Source organism: Pollicipes pollicipes, unplaced genomic scaffold (assembly GCF_011947565.3).
Source record: "Pollicipes pollicipes isolate AB1234 unplaced genomic scaffold, Ppol_2.1 Scaffold_5724;HRSCAF=6776_pilon_pilon_pilon, whole genome shotgun sequence".
Taxonomy (NCBI): domain Eukaryota; kingdom Metazoa; phylum Arthropoda; class Thecostraca; order Pollicipedomorpha; family Pollicipedidae; genus Pollicipes; species Pollicipes pollicipes.
The window spans coordinates 29,702,583-29,720,958 of NW_023596746.1; the positions used below are offsets into that span (position 1 = coordinate 29,702,583).

At 64.5% G+C, this 18,376-nt stretch overlaps 1 protein-coding gene across 2 annotated transcripts in view; it reads right to left on the reverse strand.

Moving 5' to 3' along the window:
* Window positions 1-209: 209 nt before the first annotated feature.
* Window positions 210-18,376, reverse strand: part of LOC119103323 (semaphorin-1A) — a 35,632-nt gene continuing 17,465 nt past the window's right edge. Inside the window, exons 3-17 of one of the 2 annotated variants that reach the window (XM_037226814.1) lie at window positions 13,704-13,800; window positions 12,128-12,242; window positions 11,074-11,184; window positions 10,676-10,766; window positions 9,086-9,196; window positions 5,084-5,172; window positions 4,404-4,545; window positions 3,946-4,148; window positions 3,529-3,757; window positions 2,923-3,291; window positions 2,609-2,650; window positions 2,317-2,430; window positions 1,944-2,045; window positions 1,237-1,471; window positions 210-1,057 (exon numbers count right to left, since the gene is read on the reverse strand). In XM_037226814.1, coding sequence (XP_037082709.1) covers window positions 898-1,057; window positions 1,237-1,471; window positions 1,944-2,045; window positions 2,317-2,430; window positions 2,609-2,650; window positions 2,923-3,291; window positions 3,529-3,757; window positions 3,946-4,148; window positions 4,404-4,545; window positions 5,084-5,172; window positions 9,086-9,196; window positions 10,676-10,766; window positions 11,074-11,184; window positions 12,128-12,242; window positions 13,704-13,800 — 2,210 coding nt within the window. In that variant the 3' untranslated portion in view covers window positions 210-897. The remainder of the gene's footprint in view (window positions 1,058-1,236; window positions 1,472-1,943; window positions 2,046-2,316; window positions 2,431-2,608; window positions 2,651-2,922; window positions 3,292-3,528; window positions 3,758-3,945; window positions 4,149-4,403; window positions 4,546-5,083; window positions 5,173-9,085; window positions 9,197-10,675; window positions 10,767-11,073; window positions 11,185-12,127; window positions 12,243-13,703; window positions 13,801-18,376) is intronic. The other variant, XM_037226815.1, reaches the window with a different exon arrangement.

The window sequence follows — 18,376 nt, forward strand, 5'->3', positions numbered from 1 at the left end:
CGAGGGCGTATTGGACAATGCATGCATAATACAACACATCGCGGAGCACTTAAGCAACAGTCGTATTGATTATTTGGACTTCCAACGCTGGGAATGCATTCATAAACAACAGACCGGTCGCATGAGATGACAACTGGTGACGAAGGACGGGGCGAGAGAGGACAGGTGCAACGTTTCAAGACAAACTGAGAACATATATCGTAGGGCACACCGCCGGACAATGACTGGTACGGGTGGGATTACGTGGATCATGATGGAGATTCGAGATGGGTGTGATGATCATGATGGGGGACGTGATGAGCCATGATGGGGGACGTGATGAGTATGGGTGAAACGCAATTAAGCGCGTCAGATGGCACCTCAACGCACTATCGCACTATCGCACACTATTGGCACTTGGCACTCTCGACAAGCAATCCAAACACGCACACATATCCATATAAAGATCTTCCCAACGGGCAGCAACAGCGCTTCAACAATTAACAAAATCTGTTGCGTACGCATTTGTACAGGGCACAGTTCCAGCCTCCTGCGCGCAACACATCACAAACGAGCACCAGCTGGCCAGCAGTCGTCCAGCGCAGCGAACAAGTGGCAGCGGGCAGGCCGCACGGCAGGGTGGTTTGGCCGCCAGCCGCACTGGCTCCACTGGCCAGTGCTCCTTCCCAGGTGATGCCGGCTCCGGGCGTGATCTGTAGGACATGCCGGCAAACCTCGAATGCTCTGGGGCGATGCCCATGTGGTCTCGGTGCCTCGCTGTACGCCTTCTCGCTGGTCACGGCAGAGGAAGCTCGGGTGGCGACTATCACGCACGGCCCGCGTGCGGCGATCGACCGCACTGCAGCTTTTGTCGTCCGCCACTAGGGCCGCGGCACTCGTTCTCGTCCGCGCCGCGCACTACAAGTACATTTTGCGCACTTTTTGCAACGGCTTATTGTCTGCCGCCGAATTGGCGTTCTTGCCGTTGCTGTTTTTCGTTTGGTTCACGACCAAGTTTATTTGTTTGCCATTGTTCACGAGAAACGCCGGCTCAGAGTTCAGGAAGTTCTGGTCGCACCTGGAACGCCAGAAAGAGTCCGTTGTAACAACTGTCACCAAACGATATCACCACAACCTCGCGCATCCAGGGTACATCACCTCAAATCCGCTTAGAGTTCCTGTATGTTTTGAACGCTAATGACTTGGCCCGTTTCGTTCCGTGGGCTGCCTGGCGCCCGCGGGCAGTGCGTGTCTTACCTGTTGTCTGGCTTCACCGGCGGCGCCGTTTCCATCTGGTTCATCTTCGACTGGTGGTCCAGGTGGGGCGTCTCGTAGTAGGCCTCGCTGCGCGTGCGCGAGTAGCGCCGCGAGATGAGCCAGCCGGCCAGGAAGCCGATCACCACGGCCAGAAGGCACGTGGTCACCACGGCTACGGCTAGCGTCTCGGCCGTGTACATGCCGCCCGTCGCCGCCGCCGTCGAGTACTGCGACTCTGCGAACAAGTACAAGGACGTTAGGTGACGCCAGCGGGCTGCCGACGGGTTGGGAGGCGGCGGTGGAAGGCGGCGGGGAGCAAGACTCAGGCGATGTCGGAGGCACCTGCGGCCGAACGTCCGGAATCACCTGTATCACGTGCAGCTTGTCGGCGGTGAAGACCGCTAGACGGGGAGTCGCGCGCTCCTGCATACCACAGCAATCGCGAGACTCAAGGTCTCGCCGGTCAGCCTTCCTCATGCCATCAGCGCCAGGCACTTCGCACTTGCAGTTAAACCATTGCCAGACATTTCGGACCATGTATTGAGTGCACAAACCGGACGAAGGCCAGTGTTCGAACTGCAAGGCAAACACGACACGAGCCGGTCGAAGGAGCCTGCAGACCAGCGACATCCAGACCATGCAGTGCTCATAACCGCCCAGGGAGACGGCAGTCCGCGGAGCTGGGCTGGGGTCTTGACCTGGCTTACCTAGGGACTGACCCGCGTGGTGTGGCTTGGTCTGCTCCACGATGTCAAGAACCTTTTGACCGCGCTCGCCGGCACTATACCGGACTCTGTCAACTGTCTTCTCTGCAATAAGACGAGTTTGCGCCCTTTAGATTACAGCCTGCCAACTTCGTGTGGCGAATTTAGAAAACCTTGACTTCCATGCGTTACTTTCCTCACTTCTGCTTAGCATTCCTTTTTTGACCAAACCGGATGCCCGTCAGCGTCTTTACACATAGTACCAGACAATTGTCATTTACCACATCAAAAAGACAAGATCGTGAGTGAGTCCATAACCGAAAAGAGCCGGCTGTGCCGGGCGGCAGTGGAGGTCCTGGACATCGCCAGCACTGACCTAGTGTGTGCGCCGCGCGCGGCGTGTTGGGGGTGCGAGTCGCCGCGCCGGCCGGGTCGGCCCCACAGTCACAGGGCGCCGATGCTGTCGTGGTGGCCGCCGTGGTGCGGGGCGCTACAAACAAGCAGACAGAGGATGCAGGGACCGCCGTGCAGTGCCGCAGGCAACACGCAGGCGCGCAGCACAGGCCGCGTGCTGGCCGGTGCACACACAAAGGCAGTGCGGTGAACAAAAAACATGTACAGCAAATACAAAACTTGTGCGTAGCTGTGAGAATCGCTGTCATACTTACTGGTTGCTTCCTGGTAGAGAATCTTCGGCTCTCGATCTCCAACTGTGGACAAAGAAGAACACGTTATGGTCTAACTGCGCCACCAAACAATCCACACACGCAAGTCTGCAATGCCTACAGGGAAAACTATATTCCACGCGATGGAAATCAAATATACTAAAATTTACGCGAAAGGCAGCCCACGACTCAAAAATCGTACCTAATCTCAAACGAGCAAAACCCCACGGCTAAAAATACTGATCCGTTCACGGACTAACGACACGATAACGACACGATACTTGCGCGGTGCAATAGCCAACGGACGTGACGCTCACCGGGCGGGCAGTGCGGGTGCGCGCCGTGGCTGACGTTCTGCACCACGGCGATGCCCTCGGGCCAGGAGGGCGAGTCGATCGGGGCGCAGCGCTGGCCGGCCGCCTCCCAGCCGCAGTACGGGTCCTGCAGGCGCACGCAGTCGGCGCAGCGCACCGCCTTGTCGCCGCACCGGTACAGCGGCAGCGCGCGCACCTCACTGTCCGTCACGGCCACCAGCCGGGCCGGGCCGGCCGGCTGGCGCGACACCAGCAGGTTGGTGATGGCCGCGCCGCTCGGGAACACCTCCAGCTCCTCCACCAGCACCGGCTCGGCGCGTACCGACGCCGAGCCAGACGCCGCGTTCACCGCCTTCAGCACGCGACCGTCGTCTGTCGGTCGAGGGCGGGCATTTAGCGATACCGGTATGCGAGTTGTACCGAGTGGGTGAGACTCACGAAGGCCAACAGTGTCACGTCTCACGTAAGGCAGAGGGACAAATGCACGTAAAAAAGGACAGCTGGCAGCGTAGTGCGCGGGAATACAAACACTTCCGACATGAACCGTGCACGCAGACACACCTCTGGGCACCGCAGCGCACCGCCCGCCGCGCCTGCGCACTGCCGTACCGGTTCCGATGAAGAGCACGTCGTAGAGCGTGCCGTCGGCGGCGGCCACTTGCGGGTCGACGGCGATCTTGGTGAACCGGTGCCGCAGACTGGTGCTAACCAGCAGGGGCCGGCCGTGCAGCGCAGGCACGGCGGCGTCCATCAGCGGGTGCGACTGGATGAAGTTCAGGTGCACGTCGGACAGGCGGCGCGAGTCGTTGACGCAGAGGCCGGGCCGCGGCTGTGGCACCTGTGGCGACGCGCGGGACGTCAGGCAGGGTCACACGACGGGTCAGCCGGCACCGTCACGCGCATTATGGTTACCTGGTAAGCCGTCGACGTCATCGAACGCATCAATGGACAGAATGTCTGTCTTGGTCCGGACACTGTTGTTTGAAAATCGTCTAGCATAATGAACCACCGTCTCACGAGCGTTACCTGAGAACTCTTGAGGGGCAGCCAATTGGAGTTCATGTTCTGCTGATGCTTGAACGCGCCGTCGAAGGTATCGACAATGTCGGCCATGCGGAAGGCGCAGATGGCCGAGCCGGGGATGCTGTTGGAGGGGGTGGTGAAGACGGCGTAGAGGATCTCCTCCGGCCGGCCGCCGTAAACGCCGCTCTGTACCGTCGATATCGACTCTGCGAACGAGGCAGCGCGGTCAGAGAGCGGCCCCCAGCACAGGCTGGGAGCGGCGGATGAGCGTCAGTATCGCCGACCGCATCAGCGTGCCCGCCGGAGCTCAACACTCGGCACTGATCCTACCCAGCTGCTGCTGACCGCAGGCGACGGAGCGGCAGGACGACACGCGCCGCACGGCACCAGGCCGGCCCTTCCCGCGGAGGAGTGCCTCGACAGCGCTGACGCTTCGAAGAGTGGCCGGCATAGGTACTCACGGATTTCGTCGAAGTAGAACGGGTATTCTCCAGGGATGGAGCAGTTCAGTCTGGACTTGAGGAACGACGTCCACTTGTTCTTGTACTTGTACGAGCCGCCTCTGTCCTTCTTACAGACGCGAGCCACACGGGAGTACGCCCTCTGCGAAATGATAAAATTGCACGCGGTCAGTAACGAAAGGACCATGCACTCGAGACGCGCTATGGCCGTAAGCCGTAGACCATTGTGAGAACATGGGGCTGAGTGTATCATCTCAAGGCCAAAAAATCAGCAGCACCGTTCGAGTTGGTTCGATACCATCGAGCAACCAGCTGAGACCATGACAGCAAGCTGGCTTCTTTTCCTCCGGTTAGATAAGCCGAATCGCGCCTATCGAACCAGTCAAGCGAGTAGTTGTCACCCGGTGCAAGTGGAGTCAACGCAGTGCCGGTCCCGCAGATTGTCTCTCCACTCCACACCATAAAAGTATCACGACGTACGAAAGCCGCCGTATACAGCACACACAAAACAAAACACAAACACAAGGCCTTGTGAAGCGACTCTCACATACGACGTTTCGACTTCGGCCCTCCTCGAGCAGTGCTGACCTCGCATTGCGAGCCGCACAGTTGTCCGTCCGCTCCCGTGACACGCAACAACCACGGCGCCCCGGCACCCCCGCGCCCCAGCGCCCCCTCACCTTGCCGCAGTTGATGTACTCAACAGCCGTCTCCCGGAAGAAGAAGTACACGTGATCGCCGTGCTCCATGGAGCCCACGAAACTCGGCGCTGCAGAGCACATGGACAGACACATCAGGCGGGCAGCGTGTGGAGACCGGCAGTCACGTGTTCACAGCGGTACACGATCAGTACAGCAGTACACAATCAGATGTGCTTCTGTCATTGGTATACATGCGCAATTGAAGGCCTGCTAGCATATGCAGTGCTAGGCTGGGACAGGTCTCTGGACAGTCAAGATCGATGGGAGCCTAGGTCTGCACACTGAAATTCGCGGTAGCATCGTTTGCAGGCGCGGCGAGACCCTCCCGCCCGGCCCACCACAAACGAGTTTAGTTAAACCAGGCGGCTCGAACACTCCAAGCACTTCCGACACATCGCAACCTCTGGCCATTGTGAGCGGTCTCGGCACCGGTCCGGCAGACATGTCCGGCCCGGTCCGGCAGACATGTCCGGCAGACATGTCCGGCCCGGTCCGGCCCGGTCCGACCAGGTTGGGCGGTGCCACCTGGGACTGGACCGGGCCTGTCCGCTAGCCAGCGTCGGTCGGCATCCCCCCGACCGTCCCGACCCCTTCCACCGGCCGGCCACAGGACCCGGGGACGACCCGTGCGCCGCAGGAGAGACGGTCGCCGAACAGGGCGCTGTGCCGGCCCGGCAGTGCAGCGCAGCGGCGCCTCCGCCCCGGACGGCCGGACGAGGGCCGGAGCCGGCTCGACGCCGCCGCGCCGCTCCAGGCCGCGTCCGCCCCGTCAGCACACCACAAATAGCCAACTATCGAGCGGCCAAGCGGCGACATCATAAATCGCCGCCGGCCGTTACCAATAAGCCCGGCGACAGCTGAATACAGCGGAGCGGTGCACAGAAGGCCTGCCGCCGACGTCATCCGTCATCGGCGGCAAATGGCGCGGGACGCGCCGTGGCGCCGGGTCGCGCACCGTCCCGGTCAGCTGCGGCGGGCCCGGCGCTGCGGCCGCGTCACACATGGGGAGGCGGCACCGCCTCCGGGCCGCGGTTCAGGCCGACCAGCCCCTGCCGCTGTTTACTCCCAGGCCGAATATAGCGCCAGCCAGGAGCTGCCGCCATTTACACGGCGGGTCAACACTAACACGAACGATGGCGTTGTTGGCGGCCGGTAACGGCGCGTTAACATCACGCTAATGGAATACCGCCAGGCGCTTTGAATCACATACACCGATTTGAAGTGAAGACGGAGTGAAAATGATTTCCACCGTGTATAGTCAGCCGGAACCCCAGCAGAAAGAACGCTGCCGTGAGCAGATGAGGAGAGAGGCTAGTCTTTCCAGCACGACGCAGCTGTAGGCCGTCGATCGCTGTCAACGCAGCTGCAAAACGTGCCGGACACGTCTACCTGGGCACTATGCTGAGACTGACGGCCGGGCCACGCATCGGGCAGCCCGCTGGGCGGCGGCGGAAGCGTGAGGACGGCCGAACCAGAGGGTCGGGGTTATGTCCGACCGACGACGAAGCCATTCATTTGCCTCCGGGCTGCACACTTTTCGTTTCACTGAGCCCGAACCCTTTGCTGGACACAGCCAACAATGTTAATGGTGTTCCTCCAATATAATCGACCTCTTCGCGTCGGGCACGAATTTCGATTAATCACAAAAAGTCAAAAGTCGCGTTATATGAAATGAAGGTTTACCTGACTGACCTCTCCAATGTGAGAGGGCGTGTTTTAATCAAGCGCCGGCACTCGCAGCCGATTGTGGTCGGAGCCAGACAATCAAGTGTCCGTCATGAATCACCCGGAGCCGAGATCGGGACCGGAGTGGCGGCCACCGGACGCCTCCGTCAGCTCCAGGCGGCCACAGCAGCGTCCAACATCGATCACACACCCCACGTCAACCACAGATGTGAGCCCGCGCCCCGCACGGCTACGGAACACCGGCCGTGTCGGCGCCTCCTGACGGGAGCGGGCGGCCGTGCTTCGTCGGCGCGTCACGGCCGTCACGGGACCGCCGCGGGGTCTTTAAAGGCGGCCGCTGGACGCCAGCCAGACACGTCGGCAGCCGGAGTCGACCCGGCAAACTGGGCTCACGTGTCGGGCTGGGGGGGGAGGGTGGGGGGGGGGAGGGCGCCTGCCGTCACGTGCAGGGGGCACACTTTGCCGTCGGCGCGTGAGAGCTTCAGGCGCCCGCCGGAGACACGTACCGCCGGCACGCCGCGGGAGGCGCCAAGGAGACGAGCCTCGAAGCCGAGGTCAGAGGTCGGGAGGTTGGAGCACCGAGTCCCCTGTGGCCGATGGCCGACGCGGTGTGCGTGGACGGTCTGTGTCATCTCCCCACCTGTGTGCCGCTCTGCGTTCCACACCCAATACTACTTCCCTGCGACAAGCGCCGTCAAGCTCCTGTCCTACTACGCTCCTATTACATGGAGGGACATCAGCGTTCCAGCCCTTCCGCGTGGCAAGTTCGGTCAGCCACCTCTCTCGTACATGATCAGCCAGTCTGGGCGGTTGTCCCCATGGCTGTGGCCTATCACGACCCCTCGCCAGCCCGTGCTGCAGCCAACGGCCCACACACCGTGGGTGGAGGTCCTCGCACGTTTCGAGCGCCCGTCTGAGACAATACGCTCTCAGCTTGGCGACGCGTCGCCGGACAGCTTTTTAGGTGGAACGGCTTAGGACGAAGTGTTGGCTTATTGCAGGCACCATGTTATGAATGAGCTATTTCGTCGCAATTATAATGACGAAGATGAAGGTCAGGAATTCAAATATTTACAAGCGTTCAAAATAGGACTTATTTTGCCGAATGCACAGCTGGCATGTTTTCGTTAGTGAACGACCAAAACAAGTCTTCCGCCAGAAATCATCTTAAAGCACACCTGTCTTTTCTAGCCACATAGCCAAGTTGTACTCAGGGCGCCCCTAATCTGTTACCGTGCCTGTTTTGTCCGTCTGGTACAAGCTCCAATCCCCAACCTGACGACCCACAAATGCGCACCAAAGACCAGTTCTGACCGGTCAGCCGTGTCCCATCTTACCACGGGTGTGAGCCCCTGGCCAGCCCGGCGCTCTCCGCACCCTGTGCGTCCCCGTCAGAGGCTCGAGAGTCCCGTTACGGTGCCTGATGTCGCAGTCGGCCTCCCCGCCGCCTGACGTCTCAGGGTCGCCTCCAGCGACGCAACATCGCCGCCACAATGGAAGCGTCCGGCGGCGGCGGCGGCGCGAGGCTCAATTGGCCGGAGGGGGGGGGGGGCGGAGGAGGGAGGGTGACTGCCCTGTCTGCAGCCGGTCCGCGAGGGCGCGTGGCGCCGGCGCGCCTGGCGGCTCCGCCGGGTGGCGCGACGTGACCGCGGCGGGGGGCTGGCGAGTGGCCCCGCCCCGTCGCGTCGACGCCGGCGCCGGCGCGGTGTCCCAGCGACGCTCGACGATCATGAGGCGTGACAGAACCTCGCATCCGTAGAGGAACGCGCGGCCGCGGCCCCGCCGAGACGCCGTACGGAAGCCGGCCAAGTTTAACAAGCACTCGGCCACGGGTGCGCCGGGCCGATACACATCTCGCCCTCCGCTGCCGCGGACCCGGCACCGCCTGGTACGGGAATCGCGGCTCTCACATGCAGATCCTGCCCGCTTACAGCCGCATTAAAGCCGCAAAAGGCGCTCCGAGGCGAGCAGCGGACTACAACGATCCCAATCCTCACAGAGCCGGACGAAGTCTTCGGGAAGGAATGCGCTGCTCTGTCTGAGTAATGTTTTGCTCGTGACAGCGTGAAGTCCCAACGAGTATTTGACAAATGCGAGGACAATTCCATTCTAAACCCGCAAAGCCATGCCATCGCACGAATGCGTCGGTCACTGAGCCTCGGTCGACGTCAAGGTGTTCTACCGACCAGCACCGTTCGGCGTTTCTAAATCCTACGTGCTTGCGTCCACACGGGCCTCGCTCCTCGACTCCCCGTTCCCTCCCTCGCCCCTCGGTCGGCCCGGCGGGGCACTCACCGTTCAGCTGTTTGAGCTCGAACTTGTCGGTACGCAGCGGCCGCTGGTCCCGGTAGATGAGGGGGTCGGAGCTGGCGAAGTCGGCCACCGTGCCGGCGTACGTCTGCCCACCTGCGGCGCCAGTCAGCCCGTCAACGCCGGCACCAGTCAGCGCCAGCGCCCCATCAGCGTCAGCACCGTTAACCATCATCACCATCGGTATCCGTGTGATCGGAATGAGCTTCGGCGCCACCCAGCCTCCCCGGCACACCAATCGCTGGCACATCGGCTCAAACAACGCGGGCACATCGGTGGTTGGTGAGTGCTCGCGACCGCGCGCACCCAAACAGAGCACACGCAGCACACGCAGCACGCGCAGCATAAACACCCAAACGCTCCCGGGGCACGCACAGGCCGGCGAGCCGTCACCCCGTCGCCTGCCGTCCATTACGACCCGTTGCCGGCCGACAAAAACGGGCCGCGCCGGCCGCCGCGTCTGCGGGGAATCGCAGCGCGTGCCGACTGCGATCGCCGGCGCCGGGGGAGGGCGTTGACCGACCGGGCCGGGCCGGGCCGCAAGGGGCCGACTCCGGCCGCCGCCGTCTCGGCGCACCGCCAGCCGGCTCGGCGTCGGCACGCCGGGACTGTCGTTATCTTTGAGCCCCCTGGCCGGATCTGGCGCCTCGCCCTGGACCCGGGACAGTCCCGTGAACTACGACACATATGCAATGATCTCCGGTCGCCGATCAGTTCAAAATGGCCGAACTAGCGACACGTGGACAAAAGCAAGACGGCGGAAATGACTCCGGTTCTCGAAACGACACCGGCGCGGCGCGGCAAACAACGCCGGTTTAAAACAGCCCGCCAGCGCGCGGCACACAAGCCACGGTAAAAACGGCGCCCCGCGTCGCGAGCAAACAGCCGCCCTGGATTTGTTCCCCGCCAACAGTCGGCCACGCTCACACACGGTGTACCGAGTCACGCGAGCGGCTCCTCCGTCCAGGAAGCCGCGTCACACGGTCGGCCGTCACGACCGCGGTCGGCCGCCGCCGCTGCCGCCGCCGGGCGCAGGCGCAGCCGCTCCGAGCGCAGCCGAGGCCGCCATCGGCCGGCGCTCTCACGTCCAGCCAGCGACGGGCGCCGGTCCGACCGAACACCGTCCATAACCGCCAGCCGCGGACCGGTGCGTGCCGCCCGCCGCTCAGCGGGCAGGGGACAGCCGCGCGCGCACGTGACCGCCGCGAGGACGCCAGCCCTTTGGCGGGGCGGCATTTCCGCGCCGAGGCCAGGCGTGACGCGCGTCCGCGGCGAGCAGGCTCGGCGCCGGGGGATGGCCGCCGGTGGCCTCGGCCGGTTGGTACACCGGTCGCGCGGGCAGGATTGCCGCCGCCGGAGGTGGCGGTGGCTCGGACCGGACTGCACAAGGACGCGGGGCACGGGCTTCTGCTTCTCTTCCCCTCCTCACAGCCGCGACCGACAGCCGTCCGTCGAGCGCCCCCGCTGCCGACGCGATGCGGCCCGCCTGACCGCGCCGGTCGCCCTCGCCGCCGACCGCCCGTGCGCCCCAGACGCGGCAGACGGCGGCGTCCCGCCGCGCGCGGCACCACTCACCGACGAACGTGACCGTGCTGTTGTGGTTGGGGTCGTACGGGCACAGGCCGCGGCCGTCCCGCTCGCCGCCCTGAGGCACGTAGCCCAGGTCCTGCAACACGCGACACCGGCCGCGTCAGTGCCCACACGCACTAACGACGCCAGCCCGGTAATCAATCAACCACGTCGGAAGCCAGAACGTAAGCAGTGGTTTGTTGATGGTGTTTTAACGACACGCCTCCGGAAGCGGGGCGCACAAAATTGAATACCTTTGACAAATGTCTGAAACCCGGCCTCAAATGACACCCACTTGCTCATGGGAAAAGGGAAGCGATCAAAACCATCAGACGCAGTTTCTTTTAAATCGTTTGAACAATCAAACATCATCGCCACAACCTGCGCCGGCCGAGCGCACGTACCGGCTTCTTCTTGTAGCTGCGGCACTTGGGTTTGTAGGAGTTGGTGCCGCACACAAACAGCTCATCGTCGCCTCTCTTGGCCAGCACTCGGATGTAGTTGTGGCACGCCTCCTGTCGGAGCGCCAAGGACACGCGTGGTGACATCTCCTCAACAACAGCGGCCCGGGGGGCGACGCGGCTGGAATAAGTGGCCCGTCCGTGGCCGCAGAGCTGGCCGGCCGGCGCGGCCGCGCCACTTAAGAGCCGCCGCGTCACGAGCACCGCGTGTGGAGCGGCGCCACCGGAACGACCACCCAGCAGAACCGGCGGACGCGCTTCGCCATGTTCACGCGCTGCGGGGGGGGGACGCCGGGGGCGGGGGGGGGGGGGGGTCGCACGTGGCCGTGAGCCGCGGGAGAGAGATTTGGGAGAACACAGGGATGTCCGCGCAGACGAAGGCGCGAGTCAGCGTCAGCGTTTCTGGCGACGCCAGTAACGGTGACTTTTTCTCGCTTGACATTCAGCGCGCCGCCGGCTCAGAGTGCCCGCGACCCAGGGGACATTCCTCGATCGCTCCCAGCCCGGACACAGCCTTGCTGACGCGCGGGCCCGCCGCCAGCACATCCACGTCCGTCAAGTTAGCACGGCACTTTAGACGTGCCGCGTGGTCCCGCCTTGGAAACGAGCCGACCCGGCAGCATACTGCAAGAAATCGGACGAGGCCGAGCCGGAAATCCCATATCCTCTAGCGGGGATGTGCGCATGAAGGAACAGACCGACACAAGCGGCGCGGTACAGCGCGAACGGGCCCAGACTGCGCTGGAAGGACGGACGGCGCTGACGGGGCGGGGCCTCAACGCCAGCGCCAGACAGCACAGGCACAGCACAAGCACAGGCACAGCACAGCTGCAAGACGCAAAACACTGACAAGGGCCAGTCGAGAGAGAACCGCAAGCGTGCCGCCCAGCTACTGCACACGCGCTGCGTGGCGGCCAGACGCGGTCCACGGCTCGTGGACGCGCTCACGGCGTTCGGCTGCGACAAACGACGTTGCGGGCGTGGTGCACGTGCTCACCTCGTCGAGGCCCTTCATGATGCACAGCTGGACGTCCTGCTGCTCAGAGTGCCACTCGAGCCGCTCCTCTCGGCGCTCCGTGAAGTCAGACAGGCTGATGTTGAACACGATGTTCCTGGAACGCACGTCATGTGTCAGTGGGCGCCACGGAGTCGTGTTGAACACGATGATCCTGGAGCACGTCACGCGTCAAAACCGGCCGCCCTCCGGGAGCTGCCGCTGCTATGGCGGCCTGTCAGAAACGCTGACGGCCTTTCCAGCGCCGGCGGTGGCATCGCGTGCCGTACCGATGCCTAGCGAGACGCTTAGTCTACCCTCTCCGAACACCGCAGCAAACTCCAGGGATGCTGTAAGTCAAGCGTGCTGAGTAAAAATATACCAGAGAAGGTGATGCGGGTCGTTAGTTATCACAAAGGTCAAGAACAAGTACAGTGTGGCTACAACACACACCCTGTCTCACTCCCAGTTCGTTGCTGGGCACGTTCCCGTCGGCACGCGTGCTGGTGGTGCCAGCCGCGCGACGCCGCCGTCCCCCTAGCCTGCCAGCACTGGGCGACGGTTGGCGCGGCCTCCGTGCCGACCGTCCGACGGCATCCGTCACCGCACCGCCGCTTGCCGCAGACCTCGCCCGTGGGGACGGCGATCAACGCCACCCACGGCAGCGGCGAGGGCCACACGGGAAACCGGCTGGCGGTGCAACAGAAGCGGCCGGTCGCCCCGGCGATGCGCCCGGCAAATGCGACACGTGACTCAGACTGTGAAATGGTGAACCAGACGCGACCCACCGCACAACGCCGTGCCCGGCCCGGAAAACGGGCCGCCCGCGGCCGCCAAAAAGCGGCCGGCGCTTTCGCATCGGCGTGCGGGGCCGCCCCTGCAGGCGGCAGGCGCGTGGGCGCGTCTGTCGGCTGGACTTTCATTATCGCTATCCGTCGATTCCCCGCGGTGCCGCCGCCTGACGAATCGCGTCGTTACCGACAGGCAATCCGCGACCAGTCCCGTCATTCCCGACGTCGTTACGGCCGCGCGCGGAAACCCGACGACGACCGGCACTGCCGACGGCAGGGGTGACCGTCATTTGTTTCGCCCGCCCACTGCAGCAGGCCGAGTAAGAGTTGACGGCGGTGTAGACCACTGGGAAATTGGCAATCGTCGACGCTGGGGTTTTGGAATCGGCGCATCGTCCGACAAACTCAGAACACGTCAGTTCGCGGTGCAGTAGAAAGACATAGCTCATCTTGACCCAGTCTGAACATTGCAGCATCCCGCGCCGGGGCCATAGGGACGCGTTTGCACGGATGAAGCCATAGACCAGCTGTCTGGGGAGGAGCTGACGCGCACCCTTCGCTCCAGCCGCCCGTCCGGTGCGGCACGCGGAGAGGACGGACGGACACTTCCTCGATTGTCCATCTGCGACACCACAGCGGCCACTGCGGGACCGCCCTCAGGCCCGGGCAGAGTCGGGACGATCCGTCTCACCGAGCCAAGCGCCGACCGACAAAAGCCGTAGCGCATCTGCATACCAGCCCCTATTCCCCGGACGAGTAATCCGACGTCAGCGATACACGCGACTCACCTGGCGCCAATGAGGAGCGAGTCGCCGTCCTTCTCCAGCAGCCTGAAGTGGTCCTTGTGGGAGAGATTGCCAGAAAACTTGAGCATGCTTCCCTCATCTGCAATCAGAAGATTCCCGGGTTACTTCACGGACCTGTGCAGCTGCACGGACCGTCTGCAGCGGCCCCATGCAGCCCATTAATACGCCTAATGAGCTGTGCTACGAATCCTCGCGTGCGCTTAATTTCACCACACATTTTCGTCGAACAAATCTATGTCTGGTAGCTCCACTTAATCCAACAATCCGTCATGCATGCAGACATAGATTAACAGACATGACCATAGCGGGCACGATAACAACGTAGTCAGTCGTTTTTCCATCTGCCCTACCGAGAATTGGCCCGAAAAGCACGCCATTACACAAAACATTGTCGAACAACAAATCAGACGACAGATACACGAAGTCACGAAAGCAAGACAGCGTCACGATCTCAAGTAAGGTTGCCGGGCAGAGCCGGACCCATTCAGCGGGCCTCCCGGGCTGACACATCAGTCACTCGGGGGGCATCCCAGCTCAGTGCGGCGCCGCAGCGACGCCGGCCGGCCCGGGAGACGGACGTCTGCGGCGGATGTCAGCGTCCGCCCACCGCGCGGCCAGTGTGGATAGCGCGTGAGGCGACGAGCGGAGTGCCCGCCCACAGTTCCGAGTGCACCGCTTCCGTCCACCGCGCCCCGCCCGCCGCCGCCCACCGTTTCGCGTGCGCACCGCGGCTGACAGAGCCATCAGGCGCCCCGTCTCCACCCAGCGCGCGGCGCCCACACCCCAGCCGGCCGGCACCGCCTCCCGTCGGCGGCGCTGCTGACCCGGCCGCGCCTCCGCCGGACACCTGGTCCGCTCCGCGTCACAACACCAGTCCGGCGTACAACGGGAGGAGGAGAAACGGCCGGCGGCGGCCCGCCGCTAGACGGCCGCGTCATCCCGCGCCCGCCGCCCGGCCGGCGCGCCGGCAGACTCCCGGCGACGGCGGGTCCAATTTCCGCGCATCACGCCGGCGCGCGGACACCGCCCGCCGCCCAGAGCGCCGCTGACCGATCGCCGGCAGTGGCTGTCGCGCCCGCGGAAATCAGCCGTCGCGATCGTCCCCGTGGAGGGCGGCGCGACGGCGACAACGGCCGTCGGCACAGCGGCCGCCGGTGATTAGTTCCTCCGGGAGGCTCGTCTCCAGGGTATGCGCACCACGCATGCGATGAGCTCGGGGAGGTAAACAGCCATTACAACTGTGGATGCGGCCCGCCGTGATGAAAGCGTGTAATGTATCTCTCCGGCTCACGAGAGCAGAAAAAGAGGGTCACCACATACGAGGCCCTCGGACGGCGCCCACGTCACGGCCGCCGTCCGCTGCCGGCCTCCGCGTAGCCGACATGCGCCACATCCGCGCCACCTTTCACGTCCTGCACCGCTTGCATAAGGCAGCAGCGATGCCGAGGCAGGCATTTCCAGTCGGGCGCTTCCCCGTACTCGGCCAAGGCGCCTTTCCCCGGCCGAAGGTCCCTCCGGCCGCGCCGCGGCTTCGCTGAAGCGGCAGCCAGAACCGGTTTGCAGCGGCGGCAGCGGCGGCAGCGGCGGCAGCCGGCGGGACAGCGGCACCGCGCCGCTGCCGCTGCGTCACAGCGGCCGTCGCAGCCGCCACGCTGTGTGTCTGACGCGAGGGGCGCCCTGCAGTCTGTCCGCCTGTCGGCGGGCGGACGTCTCTGGCTGACACACCGAGACGTCTCGGGCGGTCACGGCTCGGGGGCACGCTTACGGGGGAGGGGCGGAGGCAGGGGCCGCCCGCAGCAGGTCAGGGGTCACGGGATCACGACGGCCGCCGTGCTGACCCAGACCGACTCCTGGGTATGCAAATGGGGCTTCACATGGCGCGTGAGGCGGATCTGGGGTCACGACCGCCCGGATCTCGACTGCTGCGCGAGCAACGGCAGGAGGTAACTCGATGTCAGACGTGTTGGGTTTGGCGTCTCAGACACACACCAGCCTCTGCGGCAGCGCCGGCCACCAGTGGCATCGCTGACGGGCATCACATTCTCGGCGGCCAGCACCGCTCCACCCGAACCCCGTCCAGTCACGGCATGTCCCGGCCTCTGGAGCGCGGCCCATTGGCCCCGTACCGCCCCCGGGTGAGTCATGGCTGGGTCAACCACACGGACCGGTGCGACACGGGACAGGCGCGGCCAGGACGGGATAATGCCGCGCAGTCCAGGCACTGCGCAACAGTGCAGCGCAAACTGGCCGGCGTCAATGCAGCTGGCGTGCATAATACGAGGTTCCCATCGTCCTCATGCATTTTAACTGACAGTAGCCGTGCCGTGACGGCCTGATGCATAAGGCATGCTTTGCAGGCAGGAAACCAGATATCTACCACTTACCCAAGCGGCATGCGTTGACATTTTTGTTGTCGGGGATAGCCCCGCTCCACACTCTGCATCCGAGGATCTATGCCAATACCCCCTCCCCGCCACCACGACATGATTCACGCGAAGCCTGTCCAGGTGAGCTACTAAGCCGCTCCAGCCCGCTGCCCCGCAGGACAGCACGGCGTCACCGGCCGCCGCCGCGGGTCGAGGTCAGCTAATCCGCTCCAGCCCGCCGCCCCGCAGGACAGCGCGCCGTCACCGGTCGCCGCCGCGGGTCGAGGTCAGCTAATCCGCTCCAGCCCGCCGCCCCGCAGGACAGCGCGCCGTCACCGGTCGCCGCCGCGGGTCGAGGTCACCAGCGGCCGGCTCGAGCCCGGACGGCCGCGTCTCGCCGGACACGGCATGATGGCCGCCGGACTGCAGCGGTGTGTGGCCTGACGCCGGACAATGGCGCCAGCCGGCACAGACTGTCGGCCCGGCGGCGTCATTACGCGGCCGGCAGCGACGGTCGGCGCGCCGTAACAGCCTTTTTGCCGGGCCTGTTTGCACGGGGTTCCCAGCGAGCGTGTACTGGCGACGGCCGGAAGTGGGCGGACAGGCGCCGGGCACGCCCTGCGCGGGGCGGGGCGGGGCGGGGCGGGGCCGGGCCCGCAGGTCAGGACGGCAGCGGCGCCCGACGCCGGGTCCGGCTCCGACGACCAGCAGCCGGCGGCGCTCGGCAATGAAGACGCATGGCGTCAGGCCAGCAGTCGTCGGCCGGACAGGTAACTGTGCCGCGGCCACCGTCCAGCCGCGGCTCTAAATCACCCCGGCGTGACAGGTCCAGCTGTACCGCAGTATGGGTGCGGCACGAGCCGCCGCCGGCCGTCAACGGGCCGCGGCCGACCGCAGACCGCCGGCCGGCCGGTCCATGCGACCGCCCCGGCGGCCAGCGCACCGGTCACCGCGCACAGTCGGGTCACGGGCAGCGGCCACCTGCAGGCCGCGGTGGGTCACGTGACGTCATCAGACCGAGCCCGGTTGCGCAGAAGCCACGGCGGCGGCGGCGGCGGAACGGCCGCCGGTGACCGACCTCTCCGAAGCGAAGCGTCCAGGAAGAGAAGAGGAAGAGAAGTGCCGAGGAGCTGAGCGCGAGCCATCGGCCGCCGCGCGAAGTCTGGCTCGACCTCGCCCAACGCGGAGAATGAGGAGCCAAAAGAGCGATGACCGCCAGGGTCACGCCGGGAGGCCGGTCGTGTCGACAGGCCTTGCCCTCTTGTTATCGTCCGGCGGGAGACACAACAAGCCCGCGGCCGGCCCGCTCATCCATCTCAATCGCGAGGCCCAGAGACAATACACCAAACGCCGGCAGAGACAAACAGGCGGGCAAAAACGCGCGGCGGGACGCCACGGCATACTGCTGACGGGCCTGAACCCTGGACAGGGCTGCGCAGGACAGGACGGGCCGGGGAGGGGCTGCGCAGGGCAGGACGGGCCGGGGGAGGGGCTCCGCAGGACAGGACGGGCGGGCACGTGGACGGGACACCACCGGGGTGGACGGGGCTCGCCGACTCGCCGGCTGGCCCTGGTCGCACTCGCGATCCCGTGCGTTCATGGCGGGGCCTGCCTCCACGTCCGCTCGCGAGCGAGTCCGCTGCCCCGACAAAGCCTCGGTGAACTCAGACACAGCCAGCGCGGCTCGCCCGCTCTCAGACCCGTCAGCCGACGCAGTCCGGTGACGTCGAGGGGGCAGCTGTTGTCGGTGAGGACGCCGCGTGACGTTACAATGGGCCGTGTTGGGCAGTGAGGGGGGGGGGGACAAACAGGAGGCTGGGAGAGCGGGCCGAGCCATGCCGACGTCGCCTCCGGAATGCCCGGCTCGAGAGCTGTGTGTCAGCAGTGAGACTGGGGACGGCGTGTGGGGACGCGCCCCCGGCACGCGCTCGCCGGAGACATCCCAGGAATGGTGGGCGGCGCGCAAACAGGAACCGGTCGCCGACGCTCCCCGCCGAACGTCTCCCCGGCAGGAAGCGAGGGCGCGAAACGCATCAGGCACCCGCCGGCGCGTCTCTTGGGAAATCTCAGAGCGTTTCGCCGAAATCGATAAACTGGCCCCAGCCGTCCAACACGGGCGATGTTCGGATAGTTCTGTTTAAATCGTACAAATGCCGGCTCCGATTTAGAGTAGATGCAGCTCCTTGTAATATGTTTTTACGCGCCTTCGCAAATCTACGGGCCGACGAACAGGGTTATTTGGGCAACAGTGGGCTGTGGTGGACACCGCCCGAGAGCTATGGCTGAGGC